This window comes from Peromyscus eremicus, chromosome 23 (assembly GCF_949786415.1).
Source record: "Peromyscus eremicus chromosome 23, PerEre_H2_v1, whole genome shotgun sequence".
NCBI classification, from domain to species: Eukaryota; Metazoa; Chordata; class Mammalia; order Rodentia; family Cricetidae; genus Peromyscus; species Peromyscus eremicus.
The window spans coordinates 25,453,926-25,480,605 of record NC_081438.1 but is presented as its reverse complement, the minus strand read 5'-3'; the positions used below and the strand labels follow the sequence as shown (position 1 = coordinate 25,480,605).

The 26,680-nt window shown below is 48.8% G+C and overlaps 1 protein-coding gene across 1 annotated transcript; it reads right to left on the bottom strand.

Annotated features, from left to right (window-relative positions):
- Nucleotides 1-983: 983 nt before the first annotated feature.
- On the bottom strand, nucleotides 984-26,191 carry Ywhag (tyrosine 3-monooxygenase/tryptophan 5-monooxygenase activation protein gamma). The gene is made up of 2 exons (XM_059249242.1): nucleotides 25,899-26,191; nucleotides 984-4,313 (listed from the first exon to the last, which is right to left on the bottom strand). The coding sequence occupies exons 1-2, from the start codon at nucleotides 25,983-25,985 to the stop codon at nucleotides 3,657-3,659; spliced, it is 744 nt and encodes a 247-aa protein (XP_059105225.1). The 5' UTR covers nucleotides 25,986-26,191; the 3' UTR covers nucleotides 984-3,656.
- Nucleotides 26,192-26,680: the final 489 nt, after the last annotated feature.

The following is a 26,680-nucleotide window of genomic DNA, read 5'->3' as shown; positions in this document are numbered from 1 at the left end:
TGCCCACCATCTTTTTCTTCATTGCTATGTCTGTTTTTTTGAGACAGGCTCTCCCTGTGTTGGTCGCCCAGCCTGGCTTTGAACTTGAGACCCTACGTCAGCATCCAGGGTGCTATGCGCCTCTTGGTCATTATATTCTAAAGAAGTTAGAAGCAGAGGTGCCAGCCGGTATTCGCGGCGCTCAGGCGGTTGCCCAAGCAGGATGGTCTTCATTTTAAACAGCCTGAGTGACAGAGACTAGACTCCATCTCAAAAGATAAAACCCAGAGCCCTACCCTCAGGACCGAGCATATGCCGCTGAACCTCAACTCAGGCCCACCCATCCTCTTAAACACTTGTGATACAGAAACGTCAACAGAACCATCAAAAGGAAGATGTGCATCCGAGTCCAGAGGACCCAGCTACTACGTAAGGGACCCTCGAGGTGACTGGAATACCGCTTTTGTTTTTAAGTGCTAGGCCAATGCTCTATCCACTAAACTACATGTATCCCCACTTCTTATGTCTGTTTCTATTTTCCCCCAGAAGTCTGGGAACTTGCTCTGTAGACTGGGCTAGCCTCAACCTCACAGAGCTCTCCCCCAGCCTCTCTGTGCCAGGTACTGGGACTAAAGGTGTGTGCCACTACACTTGGTTCACTTCTTGAGCCGAAGGGTCGCACTCTGTAATACAGGCTGACCCTGAATTTATGATCCTCCTGCCTCAGACTCCCACGTACTGGGATCACAAGTGTCACCCACCACACTCAACTTGCTTTGTCGTGTGTGTGTGTGTGTGTGTGTGTGTGTGTGTGTGTGTGTGTGTTGCTGAGACAAGCGCTCTACCCCAGCTACACCCCCGCCCTTGATTTCTATGTACTGTCACGGCCCCCACGGCACCACCCAGCCTCATTGCTGAGTGGGGGTGGAGGACGCCCACTTCCAATCAAACCTTTAAAAACAAAGCAGTTAAACCCTATTAAATGAAGCTAGGTAGCGCTGACATCAGATCTGTACGTTTATTTTGCTCAATGTACGACGGCTACATAATGACTCACATTCATGAATATTCCATCACTGAGGAAAACTGCTAACAATGGTCCGTGTGCGAAATAATTCCTTAGCGAAACACGGAGTTGGGGGGAAAAAAATCACTTGATTAGACCTTAAAAATAGCTCACTGCATAACATGACGAGGAAGCACAGAGGCGCATTCAGAGAACGTCCGCGGCGTTCTCCTACACTGTTATAGTTATTAATTTCACCGTGACAAACACCAGACATTAAGAGTAAGCTAACACTGGTGTTTCTTTTGTCCCCTCCCCCCTGAAAAACAAAATATAGAACTGCATGTCACTATAGCAACATCCAAAACAGATCAATTTGTTACAATCACTATTTGGTAAAGCAAACTTTACCCCTGAAAGGAAAAAAAAAATTAAATTAAAAAAAAAAAGTTTAAAAAATTTTGAAGTCTTAGTTTTTTTTCTTTTTTTGTTTTTGTCATAGGGATACATAACACCTACAGTATAAGTTAATAAATGTCAAGCTACCGTATAGAAATACAACACCAGCATGCACAATACTGTATCAATAGGATGGAGGAGCAACCGTGGTACTGGAGGCAGCGTCCTAGGCAGGTGCGCTTCTCACCAGGAAAGGAAAGGAGAAGAAACCAACCAAGCTCACACATCAGCTCTCCCCTCTTCAGTTCTACCCTCTCACATGATTTTTCTAGAACACAGCCAGGGTCAAGGCTGAAATTTAAAGAGAAACTAGGTTTTGCAATTCCAGTAGGTCATTTCCGAACAGTACAAGCGGGACAAGGACATGCTCACTGCGGACACAGAGACAAGCTAAGCGAAGCCCCACCGACCCCTCTGGCCATGGCTCTGGTGGCCAAGCTTCCTCCGCTCGCAAGAGCGGTTCTTCCGTGGGCCTCGGTTAGTGGGTCCTTACACACTAGCATGAGGGGCCTCTGAGGAAAGGCATGCTGGGACTGTGCAGAGAGAGGGCAGTCACTCTACAGCCATACTATCAGCATCCTGTCAGGACTCACTTAAGTGGGAGCTCGGTTTTGGTGAGAGAAGGTGGCTGGCCAGGTCTTTGAACACGAGGAAAGCAAGTTTGGGTGTGACCCATCTTGGGAATCCACCCGACCATGGATCCTCTAGAAGACAGAAACTGTACACTCCGCATGCAACAAGGCATGCTTATGGATAGAGTTATCCACAGTGAGAACGAGGGACCCGGGGCTAAGTGAGACGGACCATGTGGGACATAGCAGCACAGCTTCCTTCAGCGTCACGTGTGGTGACCTCATCGAGAAGCCAATCTCCAGCATCTACGCTTTCATTCAGAAGGAAAGAACAGGAATGCTTGGGCCAAACGGGCGGTGGGCACTGCCTCCTGCCAAACATCAGTTACCCTCTCGAAGCACTTGGGAAAGGAGCTGGGCCGTGAGCGGGTGACAAGGACAGCTGACTTGGGACCAGGCTCCCACACTGGACAGGCTTGAGGGGAGCTGCCTCCTCCTAGTGGGTTGCTGTTGGCTCAGCTGCTCACACCCGATGCTCTACTTTCTCGACGACCACCCACCTCTACAATCCAATCCAATGGCCTCCAGACACCCGCACGCTGCCAGCACGAGGTGCTGGGGAGACTCAGCTGAGAAATATTCCACCGGCAGTGACTGAGGAGGGAGCCCGGCTGCTGGGGAGCAGGAGGCTCTGAAAATACCAACATGAGAAACGACATACAGACCTGAATTTTCTCCGTTTTCTGTGTGTGTGGTGCTTAACAGTTTCTATTTTTGTGATGGGCTTAAAGAGTAAAGAAGAACTTTAAAAAAAAAAAGTATCCCACGGCCAGCCACCTGTCAAGCACCCATTAACCAAAACCTAAAAGAAAGTTCTGATTCTCAACCAGGAGAGCTGAAGAACAGCCAGACCAACCTGGATACAGCGGGATACGGATGCAAAGCTGAGCTGATAAGGGAAAACTCAGGACCAATGGCTTGATGTCATGTATGGCTGTCATGGAGAGACTGTAAACTAGAATTTAGTGTTAATACTGTCAACCCGTCCGAGATTGCGAACCCAGGGCCAGGCCTGAGCCAGCGACCAAGGATGTGTCTTCCACTCTAAGCCTGTCCACTCGGGTAACTGACACTAGGCCTTCTCTGGCAGAGATCACCCTGGGGGAAGGAGAAGGAAAAGAAAAGAAAAGAAAAGAAAAAACCCAGCACAGCCACACAGGGAGAAACCAGCCACAGAACTGAGGACGAGAGCGTACGGACAGGAGAGTCCTTACTGGAACCACAGAACGCACTGAACGAGGGCCATCATCTCCGGATCTCCTTCTCATCTTTAAACCCTACCGTCTAGCAATAAGTTAAACTAAAGGCAGACGGCCCCACGCGCACGCACGAGCCTGCACGACAGTCCCGGCGGCGCCTGCGTGAGGCCCGCTACTCCGGCACCAGCACAGCAAGCCTGATATCCACTAGTGGTGTTTTGGCAAAAATGTCAAAGAGGCGATCAAAGACAGGACAGTCGTGGGTTTCTCCCTGGGAAGGTCAGCCCTCCCTTTCCCCTCCCCCACCCGACCCCCAACTCATGGGAAAAAAATAAAGACTGCAGTAGTAGCATCGGCGTGCGCGGCCAGTCCCCCGGGGCCCTAATTGTTGCCTTCGCCGCCCTCGTCGTCCTGCTGGTCGCTCGTCCAGAGCGTTAGGTTGTCTCGGAGCAGCTGCATGATCAGCGTGGAGTCCTTGTAGGAGTCCTCGTTCAGAGTGTCGAGCTCGGCGATGGCGTCATCGAAGGCGGTCTTGGCCAGGTGGCAGGCTTGCTCCGGGGCGTTCTGGATCTCATAGTAGAAAACGGAGTAGTTAAGCGCCAGGCCCAGCCGGATGGGGTGGGTGGGCTGCATGTGCTCCTTGCTGATCTCGTGGGCTTCGCTGTAGGCCTTCTCGGACGACTCCACCACGGTGGCCCTTTTCTCCCCGGTGGCCACTTCGGCCAGGTAGCGGTAATAGTCCCCTTTCATCTTCAGGTAGAAGACTTTGCTCTCGTACTGGGTCTCACTGCAATTCTTGATCAGGTAGTTGTCCAGCAGGCTCAGCACGTCCTGGCACACGGCCTCCAGCTCCTTCTCGATCTTCTCCCGGTAGGCTCGGACCATCTCGATCTTCTTCTCGTTGCCGTCCACAGAGGTCTTCTGCTCGATGCTGCTGATGACCCTCCAGGAGGAGCGGCGAGCCCCGACCACGTTCTTGTAGGCCACAGACAGGAGGTTCCGTTCCTCATTGGACAGCGGTTCGTTCAGCTCTGTCACCTGGGGGAAGAAGGATCCAGGCATCGTTAGGACACAGATGTTAACGAGGAGAAGCACATCCTCACATCTACCCATAGTAGGTCCCTCCAGTCATCCAGGGACCTAGTCGGCACAAAGACAGACTGTGCTCTGCCTGGGCAGAAGGGGAAGTGATGAGATAAGAGAAGGGTGGATGGAGTCCACGGCAGTAAGCACCAGTGTCTGCCACAGGGGAGTGCCTGTCAGTCCAGGTCTCACACAAGTCAAGTGCCCCCAAGTGCAAATGTCAAGAGTGCTCACGTAACACGGACACACTGCAATGTTAGCCTGAGATGGCTGTGTATGTACTCAGCAGTTCTCAGGGAGGGAGCACGTTTCCTCACCCTGCCCTGTTCCCTTATTTGAGTCCCAGTCCCTCTGGGAAAGACTGAGTCACCCTCAAGTTGACGTTTGAGAAAAAAGGACATTTTTGCCTACTCCTAGGTTAACAGCAAACAAATGACACATCACAGAAAGGAAGTCAATGCTGGGTGATCAGGCCAGGCAAGACAGTCAGAGGGTGAAGCTGCCCACTGCCTCACAACTCGGTTTTGACCCTGGGATCCACAGTGCTGAGAACTGATTCTCCCGAGCTGACCTATGACCTTCACATGCCATACAAATACCTTCCCCCAACACACATAAAAATAAATGGAATAGCCAGGCGGGTGGTGGCGCACGCCTTTAACCCCAGTACTCAGGAGGCAGAGGCAGGTGGATCTCTTGAGTTAGAGAGCACCCTGGTCTACAGAAAGAGTTCCAGGCCAGCTAGGGCTATACAGAGAAACCCTGTCTCAAAACACAGAGAGAGACTGCACACAGCCCTAGCTGGTCTATAGCTCATCCACTCTCTGGGTCTAGCATGCTGGAACTAAAAGCTTGAGCCACTATGCAGTGCTTCGAGCAGCCAGGGTAGACACAGGTTAGTTTATCGACAGGTGTGGGAAGATGCCTTTGAGAAGCCTCCAACACTCTTCATTCCCACCAGCATCCCACAGGGCCACCCCGTCTCTCTCAACAGCCACCTCTGTGGTCTTCCTGATGGAGTGTCTTTTTGACCTGACATTCTTAGCTCTTTATATTCCTTCCATGAACCCCGATAGCCTCCTGCAAAGGAACTCCTCAGACAGACTGGGACACGGGCCCTGGAGGCTCTCGGCCACCAGCCCCTGGCCTGTTCTCAGGTCTTGGAGAAACTGAAGCCCTACTGCAACCCAATCGGTGTCTGCGACGCCAGAGGAGCTCAAGTGCCTGCAGCCATGGAGATCCAGTTCTGGCCTTTGCCCTAAATCATGCTGTCCTTATTTCAAGAGCCTGGAGCTATTTAAAGCTCCGGTGACCTCATCACGCACTACACCGCTGGCTGGACTCTGGCTGCAGAGCCCAGAAGCAGCAGTGGACAATTATGGAGACAGAGCTTGTCTCCTTGCCGTCCACCGCAACATGGAGATTGTGCAAGGCCACCAGCAACCTTTAGCTAGAGTAACTCAGCCACATCTGGAAGAGTCTCCACGGTCTCTGCCAGTGAAAACTAAGTTAGAGGGAAACCTTGGGCTCTAAGAAGCCTGCTAAAAGCAAAGGAGGAGCCAGGGGGGCAAAGGATGGAGGGCGGAAAGGTCAGGGCCTGCTGCCTGAGCTACAGAGCAGGCTCAACACAAGCCTGGGAAACTTGGAGAGGCCCGGTCTCAAAAGAAAAAGTATGCCGGGCGGTGGTGGCGCTCGCCTTTAATCCCAGCACTTGGGAGGCAGAGGCAGGTGGATCTTTGTGAGTTCGAGGCCAAGCCTGGTCTACAGAGCAAGATCCAGGAAAAGGCGCAAAGCTGCACGGAGAAACCCTGTCTCAAAAAAACAAAAAAAAAAGTACAAAGAATACCACAGCATTCATAACACTATGCATGGTCGTGTGTGTGTGTGTGTGTGTGTGTGTGTGATGGCTACAAGATAATTTTTAAACTTAGCCACCCCTTCTGAGTGCTGGGAACCAAACCTAGGAACTCTGTAAAGGCAGCACACGCTCCAACCACTAAGCTATCCCCAGGCTCCTAATATTGTCATGTATGTTATGTGTATGACTGTTCTGCTGCATGTGTGTATGTACGCCGTGTGTGTGGTCCTGAGGGTGCCAGAGGAGGGTGCTGGAACTGGAGTCAGAGGTGGTTGTGAGCTGCTGTGCAGGTGCTGAGAACTGAACGTGGGTCCTCATCAAGAAGAGCTCTGAACTTTGCAGTTCATGTATTCAGCACCTCTCCCCCTTTAAAAGGTTTTCAAACGCCTTTTTAATTATGTTTACTCATGCACGCACATACGTGTGTGTACGTATTCCTGCATGCAGTGTCTGTGGGGATCAGAGGACGACTCTGTCGAAGTCAGTCCTTCCTTCCATCATTTGGGTTCCAGGGATTACACTCACATCCCCAGGCCTGAGGCGGAACCCTATGTGGTAAGCCACCTACCTAGCTGGCCACAAAGCCTTTGTGTTATATTTTGTTTAAAAAGGGGGAAAAAAAATCTAGTAGTGTTCAAAAAAGGCTCAACCAGGGCTGGAGCAATGATGGCTCAGTGGTTAAGTAACTGCTCTTCCAGAGGACCTGGGTTCAATTCCCACATCGTGGCTCACAGCTGTAACTCCAGTTCCAGGGGACCTGACGCCCTCACCTAGACACACATGAAATGAAGGCAAAACATCAATGTACATAAAATAAAAATAAATAAACAAAATATTGAAAAAGTCTCAACCAAGAGAGAATGACTATTCACAAAGACATAGAGAGCCTGACCCTGGGGAGGGAGGAGAATCCTCACCACTGAATTGCTCCCCACCCACCCGCTCCCTTTTGAACACACCTCACTGTTTAGCCTTGGCTGGACGGGAACCCAAGAGATCTGTCTGGCTCTGCCTCCTGGGTGCTAGGATTAGTCCTCCACAGGCCCGCTTTATCTACCATGTGAACACGAGCGAAGGCTACCTTCTCAGGAACTAGAAAGCGTAGCAGGTGTTAGTGACTACCCTGTCCTTCAGAGTTGTGTGTTCTGCTGAAAAACAACCAAGATGGTGGACCTGGAGCAGAGGGAAGATGCTGGGCTTCACTCAAGTTCAAGTTTCTGTTAGTGACTGAAAGATGGCAGAAACAGAAAATGATGAGTAAGAAGGGTTGGGAACCTGGAATTCTCACCCATGTCAGAAGGAGCCCCTGCCCATGGCAGCTGCTCGGAAGGAGTCAGGTATTAGCAGTGTCAACTGCTCTCCCCTCCAGTTCTTAGAACAGAGCGAAATCTTTCCTGAGATCAGCAACTGTGGAGACCCTTGGGAAGCTCAGCCCTGGGGGACTGGGTCATTCACACCACACCTGGAATGCCAACACTGAGGTCCAATCCTGGGCCAGCTAAGGATAAGGCCAGCCATAATGGCACATGCCTTTAACCCCAGCACCCAGAAGCAGAAGCAGGAGGATCTCTGGTAATCTGAGGCTAGCCTACTCTATCTAGTGAGACACACATATCCCACCTCCTACTTCCCCCCCACCCCAAAAAAGAGTCGCTTCCATGCAGTTTTGAAAAAGACCTTGATGAACACCCCCATAAGTTTTCAATATGCTGTCCAGGCAGGCCTAGAACTCCTGTCACACCAGTGCACCTGGTTTTATATATACAATCAGTGTCTTCCGCCTAGCCCCTGCAGCAAGGACTCTGAACTGAGTTCCCACATGCAAAGATACCAAAGATAATTTGGCAATTTATTTAAAATGTTTTCCCGATAAGACGTGATGGCACATGCCTGGAATCTCCACATTCAGGAGGCTTAGGGAAGAGCAATGTCTAAGGACAGCCTGGGCTACACAGTACCAGGCCATCCAGTGCCACATACAAAGACTATCTCAGAAAAACCAAAACCAGTGCTACAGATGCAGCTTAGCTGGTAGAGTGTTTGTCTAACACATTAAGCCCGAGGTGTGAATCCCCTAATACCACGAACACGCCTGTGATGTGAGCTCTGGTGGGGTGGAGGCAAGGGGATCAAAAGTCCTTAGCTGGGATGGCTGGATACATAAGACTGTCTCTCAAAAGGCGTTGTGGAAGGGAAAAGTATTTCCGTCCTGCACTCTCGGGTGAAAGTCACAAAGTAACAATGTGGTACTGTCAAGGTAAACACGGATACTTTTGTAAACTCCTACACAACACCAAGGAGCCCTGAAGTAACTGCAGGGCTGCACAGTAAAGACATGACTATGGCAGAGTGTAGTGGCACACACCGTAATCCTGAGGCTAAGGGTAGTGTGTCCAAAGCTAGCCTGGGCTACATGACAAGATGCAGGCCCCCAACACCACAGCAAAAATCAGTCTGGTGAGGATGCTGGCGGGAAGAGAGGCTCTGCTTGTGTTGAGGCAAGGGACACACGGGGACACGATTTGAAGAAACAAGACGGCAAAGTACAAGGCATACACATGAACAGGCACCTATGGAATGTTCCAGAATGTGCATTCTGCTTGGGCAACAGAATAAACCACTGAAAAATTAACTAGACACAGTTCTGCTTAGTTACGATTACGTGTGCATCCTACAGATGACCCATACTTACTAAATAATAAACGAAAATTTGAGAAATGTTATTTCTTGTATAACTCTAGAACCTTAAACTTGAATGGCATCTGTACAGAAAGGGTCAACAGGGCAGCTTCGCCACTGCCATCTTTAGAAAGGCCTGTTAGTAAGGCTGATTGATCCTTGGCTGGCATTGGAGCACTAGAAGGGTTCAAGGTCTCTAAGCTGTCTGCACAAACTATATGGTTTAGGCCAAAATCTTGAGTCTTGGGTGCTGGAACAGGTCCCCTAAACACCTAGGGTACTAGGTCTTCAGGACTTCCCTGGTGGGCACTGGTCATCTACCACCTGTCCAGCTGAACCGCACCCCATGTGACGTCCCTGGAAGCCTGTGCCCGGCCTTTCCTCTGTGGACTGGACTGGCCAACTTTCACCACAACGGATTTTAGCCACGAGCAGACTGGCCTTGATAAATCAATGAATCCATGGGTAACCTTGGGGACCCCCAACATAACCTTATCCTAGAAATCTTGAGGCGGCACACCTGTTAAGATCTGATGAGCTAGCACTCAGCAGCCCGAGGGAGGCAGATCAGGGGCTATGCAGTGAGATCCTGTCTCAAACAGTATGACAACATGCTTAAGGGGACCCACTTATCAAGTACTGCATCGAGCCTCATGGAGCACCTGGGGTGAGCCACACCATGCTGTGCAGCCGAGGACACTCGGTCTCTACAGAAGTGTGGCGGCTTTGGTCCTTTGTTGTATAAGGCAGGATCTCACGTAGGCCAGGCTGCCCCTTAATTCACTATAAAAGTGAGAGGCTGATCTTGATCCTCCAACCTCCCCCTCCAGAGTGCTAGTTAGTGTGAACCACTAGGCTTGGCTCCAAAGAGCGCGTATCCTTAAGGTAAGAAGACTGCGTGGGAAGCTGGGAACTATCCCAGGAAAAATCCTACAAGAGTCACGAGACATCCAGGGCATATTCAGTCCCAAGATCAAGGTCTCAGAGGAAATAAAACTAGGCTAAAACCTAGGACTTTAACAACCACCAACTCCATAGTTCTTTTTTTACAACCACCTTGCAAAGTGGGCAATTAAACTCACTTTACAGGTGTGACTAAGTGAGAAAATGTCTTTCCCCACTCAACAGCACTCAGAGGATCAAACGCCACCCTCCTGGCTTTAGTGTGCACAAGAGTGTGCTGGTACTGTGTTCCCCGAAATATTGTGCACGCTAATAAATTCATCTGGAGAACAGAACAGCCACAATATTAAACATAGAGGTTAGGCAGTGGCAGCACACGCCTTTAACCCTAGCATTCCAGAGGCAGAGATCTACCTGGATCTGTGTGTTCAAGGATACAGCCAAGCACGGTGACTCACGCCTTTAATCCCAGAAAGTGACCCTTTAATCCCAGGAAGTAAGGGCAGAAAGCAGAAAGGTATATAAGGCATGAGGACCAGGAACTAGCTGGTTAAGCATTTAGGATTTTGAGAAGCAGTTCAGCTGAGATTCATTCTGGATGAGGATTCAGAGGCTTCCAGTCTGAGGAAACAGGATCAGCTGAGGAATTGGTGAGGCGAGGTAGTTGTGGCTTGTTCTACTTCTCTGATCTTCCAGCGTTCATCCCAATACCTGGCTCCAGGTTTGGTTTTATTAACAAGACTCTTTAAGATTCATGCTACACAAGAGGTCTAGTCACACATCAAAAGGGCAATTTCACTAACAAATACTTAAAGACGATCACTGGGCAGTGGTGGCATACGCCTTCAACCCCAGCACTCGGGAAGCAGAGGTGGGGGGGGGGAATCTGTGAGTTCAAGGCCAGCCTGGTTTACAGAGTGAGTTCCTGGACAGCCAGGGCAACACAGAAAAACTGTCTCCAAACCTACCCCTCCCCCCTACCCCCACCCCCCAAAAAAAAGTAAAGAAAGAAAAAAAAAAAAAGAATTTTAAAGATCAACCAGTAACAGGTGGAATACTACTGTAACACCAGTATTCGGAAGCCTGAGGCAGGGGGATCACAAGTTCCAAACCATTCCAGGATTACATAAAAAAGTCCCTGCCTCAAGGTTTTTTTTTCTAACCAGAGTTGGTAGTTGTAAGTAGTCACTAGGGGCTAGAGAGATGGCTCAGGGTTTAAGAACACTGGCTGCTCTTCCAGAGGTCCGAGTTCAATTCCCAGCAACCACATGGTGGCTCTCAATCATCTGTAATGAGATTTGATGTATACACTGTATATGTGATAGATAAATCTTAAAATAAATAAAGTAGTCACTATTGCAGAGGACCTGAACTTGGTTCCCAGCTGACATCAGGAGGCTTCGACCCATCTGTATAATCCAGCTGTAGAGTATCTAACTCCCTTCTGGCCTCCAAGGCACAGACACACACACTCACTCTCTTTTAAAAGAATGTATGCAGTTTCTCCACATTTGGGGGTCTTGCAGAGATTGTCAGAGATCATGGCCACGTGCCTGGGTTCCACATTATAACATTTTTATATAATCTCATATAATAATAACTATAATCAGAAATGGGTTCCTCACTCGACCCCGAAGATAACTGTTGCCGGCTAAGTGCTGGTATTCCTCAAGATGAGAAAAGACAAGGCTAGGTGTGTTGACACAGGTTTGGCTTGTGATCTCAGCATTCAGGAGTATGAAAGCAGGAGGTGCGGGTACTCAAGGTTAGCCTGGGCTACATGAGACCCTGTCTCAAAGCAATAGGGCCAGGCACGGTGGCACACATCTTTAAGGCCAGCACATGGGAGGCAAAAGCAGGCAGACCTCCATGAGTATGAAGCTAGCCTGGTTTGCACAAGTTGTAGGCAGCCAGGGCTACAAAGTGAGATCCTGTCTCAAACAATAATAGTAACATTAAGAAAAAAAAAAAAAATCACAATTTTTTTAAGCCTGTGATGTACAGTTCAGCTGGTAGAGATGGAGGGCTGCCTTCCCTAGCATGTATGAAGCCTCGTGTGTGTTTTTCCCACACCCCCAACAAAACTGTGGTAGCACTGATGCGGTAGACACAAGCAGATCAGAAATCCAAGGTCATCCTGAACTACATAGTCAATCTGAAGACAGCCTGGGCTACATGAAACCCAGTCTCATAAAAATGTATCTGTAAGTAAAGTCTCCACTAAAGAGAATGAGTCTGACTTACAGCCAAAAAACAAAACTCAGATCAATTGGCTCCAAACCCTACATGCTCTCCAACTAGCTCTTTTCAACAGGCGGTGGTCACACACGCCTTTAATCCCAGCACCCAGGAAGCTGAGGCAGGAGGACGTCCCAGTTCAAGGCCAGCCTGGGCCACAGAGTTCCAGGACAGCCATGGCTACACAGAGAAACCCTACTGCAAAGGAAAAAAGAAAGAAAAAAGAAAAGAACTGCCATTCATAAGCAGGTGGTGATCCAAGCCGGGAAGCTTGGCACTAGGAAGACTGAGGCAGGAGGATTGCCACAAATTCTAGAGCAGCCTGGAACACAAGAACTTGTCTTTAAAAAATAAACCTGGGTGTGGTGGTGCACGCCTTTAGTCCCAGCTCTCTGGAGGGAGAGGCAGGCGGATCTCTGTGAATTAAAGGCCAGCCTGGTCTACACAGTGAGTTTCAGGGCAGTCTAGGGTACATAAAAAAAATCCTGTCTCAAAAAAAGCAGCCGGGGGCACAGCACTTGAGAGATGGCAAAGTATCGAAAAGCACTTGCTGCCCTTCCAGAAGGTCGTCGGGTTCCGCACCCAGGTCAGGTAGCTCACACAGTCTGCCAACTCCAGCTGCAGGATCTCAATGCCTCTGGCCTCCAAGGGCGTATATCTACATGTAGACACACATAATTTAAAATAGTGACAATAAATCTTAAATTTAAAAAATCAAGTAAAAAACAAACCTCCAAAGCACCTGCATTTTGTGTTCATTTGTGTCATGGAGGCCAGGGACCGACTCCGGATGTCTTTCACGATCCACTTTCTTTTTCTGAGCCATTATCTCTCACTCACAGAGTGGGCAAAACTAGCTGGCAAGGAAGTTCCAGAGAGCCGCCTGTCACTGCCTCCCTAGTGCTAGGAATTGTGAACTCGGGTTCTCACGTTGGGGCACACTCTCCCCAGCCCCACACGAGCTTCTCCTGGGAGGCCACGGGTGCCACTGCACATCCACCAATGCACAGGTCAAACAAGGCTGTGTTGTAGAGGAGGACAGCTTCCGTTAGGCCACCCACACCTAAGACACGACAGCCCGGTCCCCAGCATCAGGCAGCTGCTCCGTAGTTGAAGGCTCCAAATGACCCCATTTTTCAGATTAGCACCCCAAGCCTGCTCCTGGGACTCACATGAGTCACCACAGATGATACCCTAACAGGCAGTTCTCAATGTTTGTGGAGTGACAGATCTACACCGGACCAATCCGGAGACGGCCCTGAACCCACCCTCTTTCTTGGTACTGTGCAATACTTCCCCTAAAGACATGGACTCTGGGGCTCGAGATGGCTCAGTGCTCAAGAGCACCAGGCTGTTATTCCATAGGACCCAGGTCCCATTTCCAGCACCCACACAGCAGTGACAACCATCGGTGGGCCTGACTCCCCCTTCTGGCACTGAACACACATGGGCCACAAATACATGAAAGCAAAACACCCATGTATATAAAGTAACCATTTTTCTGCCGCAGGGAGAAGCTTGCACTAACCTAGAGACCGCAGCTCAGGGGAGGCAGCCCAACCAGCTACCTGAGCACTCACAGTGAGAAAGAAAGATCCAGATATGCATGTCCAGGAATCCTGCTGGCTTGGTTGTCAAATTAACAATCTTCCAAAAACTAGGTAACCCTAAGTTGGTTAAACTGTCTTAACCACAGCTGCACTGACTATAAGGCCTCCCTCCCCTCCCCTCCCCAGCCTTTGTTCTGCTCCTTCAGTCTCCTAAAGACAACAGCCTCTTTGCTTAAATCTTTGCGCCCCTCTTCATGATTTTATTTTTATTTTATGTGAGTTGGTGTTTTTCCCATATGTACATCTGTGCAAGGGTGCCAGATCCCCCGGAGGTAGAGTTACAGGCAGTTGTGAGCTGCCATGTGGGTCCTGGGAATTGAACCCAGGTCCTCTGGAAGAACAGCCAACGCTCTTAAATGCTGAGGCATCTCTCCAGTCCATCTCTGGCTCTTTTGTACTTTGCTTTTGGGGAGTTTGTCTTGTCACCCCCAAACAAAAATAAAATAAAAAATGTAATAAAAACTTTGTAAAGGATTATGTGTTATGAAGTGAGTTCCAGGCCAGCCAAGGCTGTTACATAGTGGAACTATCTCCCATATACACAAAGATTTGTGTGTGTTGTATTTGTGTCTGTGTATGTGATATACATGAGGCCAGAAGAGGGTATCCCAGGAGCTGGGGTCACAGGCAGTTGTGGGCTTCCTGCCAGATGACATGGGTGCTGGGAACTGAACCTGGGTCCTCTACAAGAACTGGAAATGCTCTTAACTGCAGAGCTATCTCTCCAGAAGTTGCTATGTTGAAAACAGGGTCCCTCTCATGTATAGTCAAGGATGACAGTGAACTCCTGACCCCACCTCCAGCTCCCCGGTGCTGAAGTTACAGGCAGGTGCCACCATGCCCAGCGTCAGTCCCTGTCTTTATCTTCCAGCCAAGATGTGGACAAGAGGGAAAGACAGAGCTAGGGTTTGGAGTTACTGCAGACTACCTGGTGGTCCTCCTTTACCACATTAGGACAGTGCACCTTATCAGCAGCCACACACGCTGTGCCTGGGAAGATTCTTCCTCTAAGAGCTCCTTTCTGGCCTGCATAGCACATGCACACACAGGCTCTCTCACCAGCACACACAAAGCCGCCAGAGGACTAAGACACCCAACACTGACCTCTGACCTCCACACAAATCCTCCCTCTTGCCCTCCCCCCCATTAAAACAGTCCAAATTCAGGTTTCAAGTAAATAAATGGGGCCAGAGAGATGGCTGGTGGGTAACCTGATGACCGCTCAAAGGACTCAGGTGGTGGAAAGGGGAAGCCTACTCCTGCAAGTTATCCTGACCTCCACAAGCTCCATGGCTCACGCATGCATGCATCCAAGTCCCACACACCTCTCAATTAGTGGACTGTTGCCAAGTTGTTGTTACATTGTTAAATACTTAACGGGAGGCCGGGCATGGTGATGTACAGCTCTAATCCCAGCACTAGGGAGCAGGGTAGAGGCAGGGCCAGCCAGAGCTACACAGCAAGACCGTCTCAAAACAACAAAAAACCCTAGCTGGGTTCGGTGGCCCACACTTCTAATCCCAGTACTGGCTCTGAGCTCCCGGCTGGCCAGGGATACGTAGTAGCGGCTATTTCAAATAATAGGTAACTGAGACTAAAGGAAAGGAAGCGGCTGGAAGCTGGTCCACAGAACACCCCCCCACCCTTCCTGGGTCTGGTCTCTCTACCAGCACTGCAGGCACTCTACTGTCTCTAAACAGATTGTTTCACACCTACTGGCGTTTGGGGGAGCAAGACGGCTCCTTCATCTTCCCTTTTAATTCACTGGGATTAAAGGTGTGCACCACCACTGCTCAGCTCCCCAAACGGGCTTCGGTCTCCTCTCCTACCTTATTTGAAATGGAGTCCTTCCATTTTTCTCCGCAGCATACACCAGGCTGTGAATTTTGGGGGATCCACCTCGATTTATGAGCATCGGGGTTACAAATGGGCTTTGTACCACTTCAGGCCTTGGGTGGGTCCAGAAATTCTCAACTCAAGCCTCTCCGCACTGAACCATCTTCCCAGCCCATCTGTTGTTTTGTTAAAGACCAGGCCTAACTCACGAGGTGACCCGGGCTGGCCTTAACCAGAGCTCAAGCAATCCTTTTACACTGGCCTCCCCAAGAGCTGGACTATGGGGGGCCACCACAGCTGGCTAACATCGCAACATTTCTGGTGTCAAAAAGGTTCCACCTTCCTCCCAGATCCACTTCTTTCCGGCGAGGCACCTCCATTCAGGCTTCTATCCCTACAGGACTGATCACCAAATTACAGCACTTACCTCCTCATGATAAAAAGTGCAAGTTCCCCTTGGTTAAAATGACATTAAAGCACACTGAATCCTGGGGTCAGTGACAGTTAATAAAAGAATCCTGAAATTCCCCAAAGAGAACAGTCCTAAACTGGACAGCAGTCACAAGGTCAAGGGGGCTAAGTCAATCCACGCGTCTACAATGAACACATACTAACAAATCCATCAACTAAGCCAAGTGAGGATGTCTATAATGCCAACACTTAGGAGGCTGGGGCAGAAAGACGAAATTTACGGCCAGCCTAGGCTACCTACCTAGTGAGACCCTGTTGGGAGAAAAACATAAGAAGCCTAGTGTGGTGCTGAAAGCCTGAAATCCCAGCACCAAGAGGCAGAGGCAGACCAGATACAAGTTCAAGGTCAATCTGGTCTATCCAGGGAGTTCCACCCAAAGCTACACAGGAAAAGGAAAACGAACAGGCACCGGTGCGGGCACACACGAGCCAGGCAGGCAACAGTGCCCAAGAAAAGCAAAATGGACTTCAAACATGCAGTTGCCAAGAAATCAGCCGGGTGGTAGCTATTCTAGCGGAGTTAAAATTACTGCCCCTTAAGAAAAAGCAGCTAGAAAGCATGGTGGTGCATGCTTTTAATCCCAGTTCTCAGGAGGCTGAGGCAGGTAGATCTCTGAGTTCAAGGCTAGCCTGGTCTACATAGTGAGTTTCAGGACAGCCAAAGCTACATAGTGAGACCCTGTCTCAAAAAGACAGAAAAGAAAAAAGCAACAAGAACAGGGAACAGAGGAGCCCACCCCATTCAGAGCAGAGAGCTCACCTTCCCGGGCTCAGCACTTAGTATCAATCACCCTCTCCACCCACTCCCAACCCACCCAGGATTTCAGGTCCCTCATGGGAGCAGGAGCTGAGGGTAAGCATCTCTTTAACACCAAGGGGGAAAGGAAATTGCCTACCATCTGGATTTAATGCCTTAAGAAAAAAACACTACACTCTGAGGTTGCTAAATCTGAATGTAAAGATACTGCTGGTAATTTGAGCATCTGTGGCAAATAAGGGGTAATTTTAAGTAGTCAAAAAGCCATCTTCTGAAATGGTAAATAATCCCAAAGGGGCCAGGAGAGCAGCAAAGTATTTAGACACAGAGTGCCAATATGTTGCAAAGTGGAACACTGTGTGTGTGTGTGTGTGTGTGTGTGTGTGTGTGTGTGAGAGAGAGAGAGAGAGAGAGAGAGAGAGAGAGAGAGAGAGAGAGAGAGAGAGAGAAGGGGTTTCAGTTTATTATACCAGGAGCACTGGTATTCGTGTGTATAAGTTTCAGTTTATAATACCACCAGACCTGACTTTGTTTCAAAGTGTCCATTAAAGAAAACAAAGTAATTGTTCCAAGCCCAAGAAAGTAACCAACTATGAGCTGTGTGATGGCGAGTGCTCCCGAAGAGCCACACATACTCTAACCACTGAGCCATCTGCACAGCCTCCAGGTTTACAGTCATAAGTGTATCATCCCACAACTCAAAAGGCCGGGCAGAAAGATCAAGTTCGGGGACATCGGAGGCTGCATGCTAGTATCTTGTCAGTAAGGGAAAAAGGTATCCAGGGCCAGCGAGATGGTTTATCAGGTACAGGTGCCTGTCACCCAGTCTGGCAACCCGACCTCTGAGACCTCTGTGGTGTAAGGAGACAATCAACTCCCACATGTCAGGCCGAGACCTAAACACACACTCACTCAATGTAAGTCACAATGTGATACAAATTATTTTTTTGAAAAATGTCGTCATAGTAATGTTATACATAAAATTAAAAATTAAAGCAGCACCTTAGAGTCTAAATGAAAACGGGGCAAAGGCTGAAGGAGCAGTCAGGGTAGTGCTCCTGCGTGGCACGTGCAAGGCCCACATTCAAACCCTAGCACAAGGGGAAAAAGGCCAAAGTATTCTGTAACATCCTGACCAATTCCTCCTTTGCTTTATGTGTACAGGTGTACTGTCTGCATGTGTGTGTGTGTGTGTGTGTGTGTGTGTGTGTGTGTGTGTGTGTGTGCAGTGCCCAGATGCCAGCAGTCAGACCTCCTGGAACTGGAGTTACAGATGATTGAGAGCCATGTGGGTGCTGGGAATCAAACCCAGGTCCTCTGTAAGACTGACAAGTGCTCTTAGCTGCTGAGCCATCTCTCCTGGCCCAATAAATGCAAAATTAAAAAAAAAAAAAAAAAAGTTTAGGGGCTGGAGAGGTGGCTCAGTATCAGGGCAGCTTCTGCTGTTCTGGAGGACCCCAGCTTGGTTCATGTCACATGCTTCACAACACTCTAGTTCCAGGGGACCCGGCATTTTCTTCCTAATTCTGCAGGTGCTGCAGTCATAAAAACAAATCCACAGACACACATGTGTACATGTAATTCAAAAGAAAATTCTGTTCATCAGAGTGCCTACATACTCTGGAGGAGGGCGGATGCTCTAAGTCTGGGGCCAGCCTCAGCAACACTGGATCCAGTCTAGGTGGAGTGGGGGGTGCTCATTAGCGGAGTAGGTGAGTAGCAGGTAAACACCTGAGTTCAACTGCTAAAACAAAAACAACAACACCTCGGCTTGGGCTCTCACACCCTCAAAGTACAAGCCCCACAGGCTTGTAAAATAGATAAACATGGCAGCCGAGTACCACATCACATCAGCTTTCAGAAAGCTGAGGATACCAAAATGCCTTCCAAAGAAATGTTCTATAGCCTGAGCCGAGGATGTGGCTGAGTTCATAATGGGCCCCTTAGCATGCAGGAGTCCTGACTCCATTCCCAGCACTGCATAAAACCAGGCATGGTTACACACTCCAGTAATCCCAGAATTTGGGAGGTAGAGGCAAAGGAAATCCTAAATTCAGAATTACCCTCAGCTACACAGCAAGTATGAGGTCAGCCTGGGTTTCATGAGACCATCTCAAAAAATGCCAGGAGTAGAGCTGGAAAGATAGGGTCAGCAATTTAAGAGCACTGGCTGCTCTTGCGAGAGTTCCTAGCGTTCATGTCAGATGGCTCACAACCACCCAGAACTCCAGTTCTAGGGTATCTAACGCCCTCTTCTGGTCCCTGAAGGCATATGCAAGCATGTGTTTCACATATATTTCACATATACGCACGCGTGCGCACGCGCACACACACGTACGTACATCTACAATCATCCTGCGCCTGTCCTGGTGGTACCTGTAACCCCAGTAGTAGGGAGGTGGAAGCAGGAGGATCAGATGTTCACTATCAGGTTACATGCTGAGTACAAACCAGCCTGGCCCTTTTTATCCATATTCTAGACCATGTTTACAAATAGAAAAAAAGGACAGGACACTTTTTCCTCTTTGCCGTTTCGCAAGGCTAATGCTATGTGACCCATCAGAGGCATTAGGATCAGGTGAAATGCTGGTGGCAATTTGCTTACCCTCCACCAGTTAACAAAGGGGAGCTGGACATGGTGGCTTATGTCTGTAATCCCACCATCCAGCCAGCCTGGGCTACATAGTATCAGGCCAGCGAGTGCTACTTAGCAAGTACCTGCCTCAATCCATCATCCATCCATCCATCGATCAAGTCAAGCAGCTACTGCCTAGTCTACTGCTCCCTCGCAAACTAATCAGAAAAGAAAAAAAAGGGCATGGCAACACACACCAGTGGCACACCACTCTAGAGGCAGAGGCAGGAAGATCTCTGGGAGTTCAAGGCCACCCTGGTCTACAAAGTGAGCTCCAAGATAGCCAAGACTAGAGACCCTGCTTCAAAAAAAAAAAAAAAAAAAAGGGGGGGGGGAGGGGTATGTGCTGGTGGCACAGGTCATAATCCCAGTTCAATTACAATTTCAAGGCCTGCTGATAATTCAGGGCAAGCCTGGGCAACCTAGTGAGAACCACCTCAAAAGCAAGAGGGTTGACCACGTGTTTGGCATGCAGAGGACCTGGCTTCAATCTCCAGCCCAAAAAGAAAAAGGTGGCTTGAGTCTACATGCAAATGATGTTTAAAGACCACATTTGTGTTGCTTTTGGAAAATTATAGGACCCACTGAGTGCAAGGAGACAGGCCAGCCAGGGCAGCACTCCAGATGTCTGAGGATCTGAGTTCAAGGCCAGTCTCTACTACAATGAGTTTTAAGTATAAAGCTGCCTGATTAGGAGATCTGTCTCAAAAACTAAACACCGCCGGGCGGTGGTGGCACACGCCTTTAATCCCAGCACTCGGGAGGCAGAGCCAGGTGGATCTCTGTGAGTTTGAGGCCAGCCTGGGCTACCAAGTGAGTCCCAGGAAAGGCGCAAAGCTACACAGAGAAACCCTGTCTCGAAAAAACAAACAAAAAAAAACAAAACACCTCCCCAACACACCAAACAGGAGGCTGAAGAGATGGCTCAGTGGTTAAGAATATCTGGGCTTGCAACTCCAGATTCTGAAGGATCCAATGGTTCTGCCCTCTGTGGGCACCTACACTCACATGCACATACCCACATACATATAAATAACTAAAATAAAAATAAATCTTTTTTAAAAGTCAACCAGATGAGAGTTTCATAATCAAAATGATAACTGATACCTAAAATGGAATCTGAGAACAGAAAAATGACTACTAAAGGGAAGGCCATAAGGTAGCCGTATATAGCTTTATAGCCTAAAATGGTGGGAAAGGTGCCACCTCCGTTTAGAGATGGAGTAGCCAGTAAAGCAGGAACACCAAATGCAGTCGTTTATATGAATAAGGTAGGCATCAAGTTTGAGGGCAGCCTTGGCTACACAGGGAGACCCTGTCTCAAACTAACATTGACTATTAACCAGAGCGTTGGAGATGTAGCTGAGTGCTTGCCTAGCATGCACAATGCCCTGGGTTTCATTGTTAGCAATTGAAAGGTGGAGGCAGAGGGATCAGGAATACAAGATCATCCTGAGCTCCATAGCAAATCTGAAGCTACGTGAGACCCTACCTCTGAACTAATTAAAAACTAAAAGGGCCACAAAGATGCTTGGTGGATAAGAGCAATTGCTGCTTTTGAAGAGGACCTGGGTCGGTTCTCAGCACCTACATGGCAGCTCCCAGCCATATATAACTCCAGTTCCAGGGGATCTGATGCCCTCTTCTGACCTTCGAAGGCATGGCACGCACCTGGTGCATTTACAAGGAGACAAAGCACTCATACCCATAAATCCTTTGCTTTCTTTTCTTCCATGTTTCTCATGAATCTGGCAGAAATACAGCATAATCGGATGCCCAGCCAGATAAAGGGCTACGGTCAGTGGAACTGTAGCTGTGTGAGAAGGCAGTGCACTCCCGAGCCTGACAAGCCACAGAACACATTAGTAACATTCAACATCTCCCAAGGTAGCCTGCAGGCTTCCACAGCTCACCAGGCTCAGGCACTGCCTGGGGAGTGATCCTGTGGACCTACTCTCACACAGCAGGGAAGTCATTCAGACAGTCAGCCTTGGGCTTCTAAGAACACCAGCCATGTTTCTACAACCTCCCAGGGCTTAACAGTTGGCTCAGATTGCAGATGAATTACTTCTGTTTGTTTAGGTGAATGTCATAGGGCTTTTAAGTCCTGTGACTCTTTAAATGGAAATACAAACCTAGCTAAAAGCTAGGTCCCTTCCTCTGCTTTATCAAAGAGTCAGACATTCGAAAATAAAGACCAAGGGACAACCAATTAATTACCAATGGTGGGGGTGGTGGGGTGGCGGGTGCACATTCCAGAGTGGGTAATCATTTAAATCCAGCAAGCTGGAGTCCAGGCCAGTATCTCTTTTTAAACAGATGGCCTTGTCTTTCTCCTCTTTGGCAGGTTCTCCTGTGGTCTATATTCTCCTGCCTCCACTTTCCAAGCCATACCCAGCTTCCATTTTTCAACTAAACAAGGGTGATAGTTGCTTAACTATGTAGGGGATATTAAATACCACTAAATTGGACTGTTAAATTTTGTTATTGGACTGAGGTTAGTATGCTGTGTGACTTTTACAAAAAAAAAAACTCCCTCAAAACCACATATATGTCAGTTAGGTATGGTGTCTCAGCCCTGCAATTCCAGCACTTGGGAGACAAAGGGGCTGAAACACATAGATCTCTGAGTTCAAGGTCAGCCTGGTTTACACAGTGAGAATCTGACTCCAAAAAAAAAAAAAAAAAAAAAAAAAAAAAAACCACAAAAACCAACACTTTCTTCCCTTTTTTTCTGTGTAGCCCTGGCTGTTCTGGAACTAGCTCAGAGACCCACCTGCTCTGCCTCCAGAGTGCTGGGATTAAAGGTGTGCACCACCACTGCCCAGCCCTTCTTTTCAATAATATAGAATTAGTCTTCACAAATGACAGCTCAAGTATTAGGACTTGGGATCCATCTGCTGGGGCCCACCTTTAAAAAGAATATAATAACAGATATTCAAACACATCTCGTAAAGAATTCTCGAAGCACGTGAAGGTTTTGTTTGTTTGTTTTTGTTTTTCCTTCAATTATTTGGGAGAAAAAAAAGGTACTTAGGGGCTGATTAGCCAGCTCAGCAGGTAAGGACACTTGCTGCCAAGCCTCATGACCCGAGTTCAATCCCCCAGACCTATATGGTAGAAAGAGAACTGATTCCTGTAAGCTGTCCCTCTGGCTAATTTTTGGAGAAAGGAAAAAAAGAATTTAATCTTCACTTCGGCATTGTAAAGGATAACACGAGAAACAAAGTTATATGCTCTTTCCACTCAAAAGACAGCAAGCAGCCTAAACCACGTGACTGAGAAGAGCTGGCAGAGCTCCACCTGAGAGGAATCTGCAAAGGCGTCATTACTCCATTAGGGATAATAGCTATTGATCTGGCGCCTGGAAGAACTAGCAGAGTAAGGATTTTAAAACCCATTGATCCCCCCATCCCCCCAGGAAGATGTTTATGTAACTATGGCAGCCTTCAGCCAGGAAGTGAGTAGTCCAGAACTTCCTCTCCCCCAAGAGGCATGTACCAGCGGCCTACTTATATTAACTTCTCAAGAGGCTACTGAAAGCCAAAGGCAGGGTAGCCCAGTGGTGTCCCCCCTCGTTCAAAGGGATCCCTAGCAGATACCTGAAATTGCAGCTAATCCCAAACACTGTAACTCTCATACATACCTGTGATAAATTTAATCAGGCACAGTGAAAGTAAGAACTGTTAATAAAACAATTATAACAAGACTGTAACAGAAACTGAGACTTTATTACATTTTAATTTTGGACTGTGATTAGCCAGAGGCAAGTGAGATGTCAGAACTCAAAATGTGGTAAGGGGGAGCTGTGACATTACCTCACAAGTCGGAACCATCTAGGCACTCTGCTCAAGTGCAAGATTACACACTTATCTTAACTGACCTAACTCTCTTCTCCCAATTCAGAATACTGCCCCATAACTATTTCTAACCTAGTCACCTACATACATGGCATTCCCAGAATCATTTCGCTACATGCAACTAAACCTTAATGTCCTTCACCATCAAAAGTTAAAGCTCCACTGGGGTGGTAAGACTAAAAGTTTCTTTCTTCACGCCAAGTTCTTAAAGGACGACTGTTCAGTGTTTCTGGTGCCGGGGACTGAGCTAAAGAGACTCACAACACACTGAGACACAGCTGGATGAGTTACCACACCAGGGAACCAACTATGTTCCTCACTGTTTCAAATAAGCAGTGTGTGGAAACGGAGGGTGAGAGCTGATGTCCTCAAGACCACAGAAAACAGGGCTGGAAAAGAGCTTTTAAAAAGGCCTTTATTTTACAAACGGCTCTTCCTTCCCGTCTTGCCAGGAAGCATAAGCAGACACAGATGGGGCAGGGCACAACCTGCCCACCTTTGGATGGGAACTGTGCTGGGTTCTCAGCTCCGAACAGCTCCTGCAGATGGCCAGCCATCCTTTTTTAAACCTCTTACGAAAACCCATCTTGCTGAATTAACACTAAACGCACACCCCTCCTATTCACTATGACCGCAGAGATATTCGTATTCGGGAATCCCTTCACTTCCTCATTGCTGGGTCTTTAAAGTGAGATGGATGCTTAAAAAATATGACAGTATCCTATAGTCTCGTTGAGGGAGGTTTAAGGTGAATGGGCTTGTCTGGAAGCCACTGCCCTTGTGTGTCTAAAGGGAAATGAATATTTTATTTTGGGGAGCAAGGGCCTCGACGGTAGCATATGAAGTGTTCCATGCCACCTGGCTTATCAGCTCATTTCTGCATTACCTTGGACAAATGCCATCTGAAAACTCCCTACCAGCCCTCAGGTGCATTGCAGCCTCTGTGTCATTGTGTGTGACATCACTGGGTTGCTATGGATCTAGGTGCGAGGTCACTCGCTCTCCTGTGGAACTAGAAACAGGGGAGAATTAGAGTCTAAATATCACCAACTGAAGACATTTCCAACGTGAGTGATGTACTGAAGGACAACTTGTATCCTTTAATCGTTAAACCGTTATAAAAGAGGCAACTGGAACAACTCACTAATGCAACAGTATTTCTGATTTTAAAACCAATTATTTTTCATAAAATGAAAAAAAAAAAAGCATAGCTCATTTAATTAGGAAAGGATAAGCACCTGGCCTTTGGAAAAACCTGGAAAGATGTAACTAAAAATTAACGTTCTCTCTCTGTTCTTTCACTTGAAAGGTTTAACATGCAAGGCACACCCCAGCATCCACTTCACACCAGAGATGCATTTAACAACCTTTGTTACATAAGGTAGGAAGTTAAATATTAAGGGAGTGGGAAACCCAATTATTAATATTTTTTTCTACCTAATTGTGCAATATTCAGTACTGCCCCCTCCTCTGCTGGCAAACTGGTCCCCAGCTCACCAATAAACGAGTGTTACTGAAAAAATGGTGCAAAAAGGTAGGATTTTTTGCATCTCGGACAAAAAATGCGACAACCTGAGATCAGTATTCTCTTCTCATCGGTATGAGGCTGCATTAGGTCAGAGGATAAAAGCTTCAGATACATTTAACAAAACAAAAAAAAAAAATTATAAGACTTTTCCCCCTTTAAAATAACTCCTCCCAGCCCCCACCCAGTCCAGGCTCTCTGCAATATGACAAACGCAGAATCTTCTGGAATGACTGGATACCGCCTCCCACCACCGCTTTGTTTGCAGTACCAGACCAGACAGAATATTTTTTTTACACTTATAGGAATTTCAGAAGAATCGTGCCTTCATTCAAAAGAGAAGCTGCCTATGTCACAAATTGAGTCAATCAGTTAACATCCAAAGGCATTATTATATTTAACCCTTTTCAATGAAAAAAAAAAAAAAAAATGAAATGTGAGGATGGCATACTGAGGGCCGTGAACGGAAATGCCAGCGACACACTTAGCCCTCCCTCCGTGAAAGCCAGAGGGCTTGCTTTGGGGAACGGGTAAAGGGAAGCCTTTTGTTAAGAAAAACGTGAGCAAGGTGGTTTCGATTTTACATCATTAAGCCCAGGTTTTTTTTTTTTTTTTTTTTTTTGAGGGGAGGAGATCTACATTTTTTTTTTCTTCCCGAAACGTTCTTTAAAGGATGTGCCAGTGGAGAAGATGATGGGGGGGTATTGGAGTGGGGAGGCGGAAAACTGGGAGACCTGCTGAGTGAATGGGAAAGGCGCCGCCCAGACACCAGGGAGAGAAAGAGGAACCGCATCCATGCGGTCCCCCCGCCCCCACGCCGAAGCTGGGAGGAGGGGAAGTGGGGCACAAAGGATGCGCACGGCCCCCAGCTCCGATCCCTGGACATTCAGGGTCACACAGAGACCCCCACCCACCCACAGCAGAGACCAGCCACGCAAGACCCCGCCCCAGCCTCGAGCTCGGAGAGGCTGGGAACGAGGCCGCGTCACCACTCGGGTGCCTGAGACACTCGTTAGGACCCGTCCCTAATCCCTGCAAAGGAGGGAGATGGAGAGGTGACCCTACAGTCACGATAAGGCGACATGCCCCTGGGCATGCCTTCCACGCCTAGGCTCGCGGTGTCGGGAGCGGCTGGGGCGAGGCCGGGGGGAGGGGAGGAGACACTCACGTTCTTCATGGCCGCGGCCATATCGTCGTAGCGCTCCGCCTGCTCGGCCAGCCGGGCTTTCTGCACCAGTTGCTCGCGGTCCACCATCTTCGCAAGGCTGGAGCGGATCGGCTGCAAAGAAGGAAACCGAAGACCGCCTTGAAGGGCTTTTAGGGAGAGAGAGAGAGAGAGGGGTGGCTTGGAGCTCGTGTGTCGGAGGGCCGACCCACGAAGCAAGCTGCTCGGGCGAGGACGAGCAGAAGGCGGCACGAGCTGCGACCGCGGGACCCGGCGCAAGGAGGCTGCGGCTCCAATGCGTGCCGCGGGCGGACAACCCCCTGCGGTCCCGCCCACACAAGTGACGTAAAAGTCGCCGCCCACTCGCGCATGCGCGCGCGCCCCGCCCGAGCCTCCCTTTACTGGGCTTCTCCCCTGGTGGAACACTCCTTGTGGCTCCTCGCGATTTTCTCAGCGTCTCCCCAATTCTCCACCGCTCTCTAATGTACCCCGTTTCCTCACCCCCAAATCCTTCGCCTCAGCTTCTTCAAATCCCCCCTCTCCCCGCCCCCCCTGCGCGCCCCCACCGTTTGCCGAGCCACTGGCGCGTGGACTCCTGGGAGTAGTAGTTCGATCCACTGCGAACTGACCGGCAGAGGAGACCAAGGACAAAGGGGCGGTGGAGACTACATCTCCCAGCGGGCGTAGCTCGGGCAGAGGCAGACCGGGTGGGGGTAGGGTCTAAGCCCGCAGTCGCTGGGGACCCCTGGCGGGGATGCAGCCTGCGCTAGTCCAGATGAGTGCTG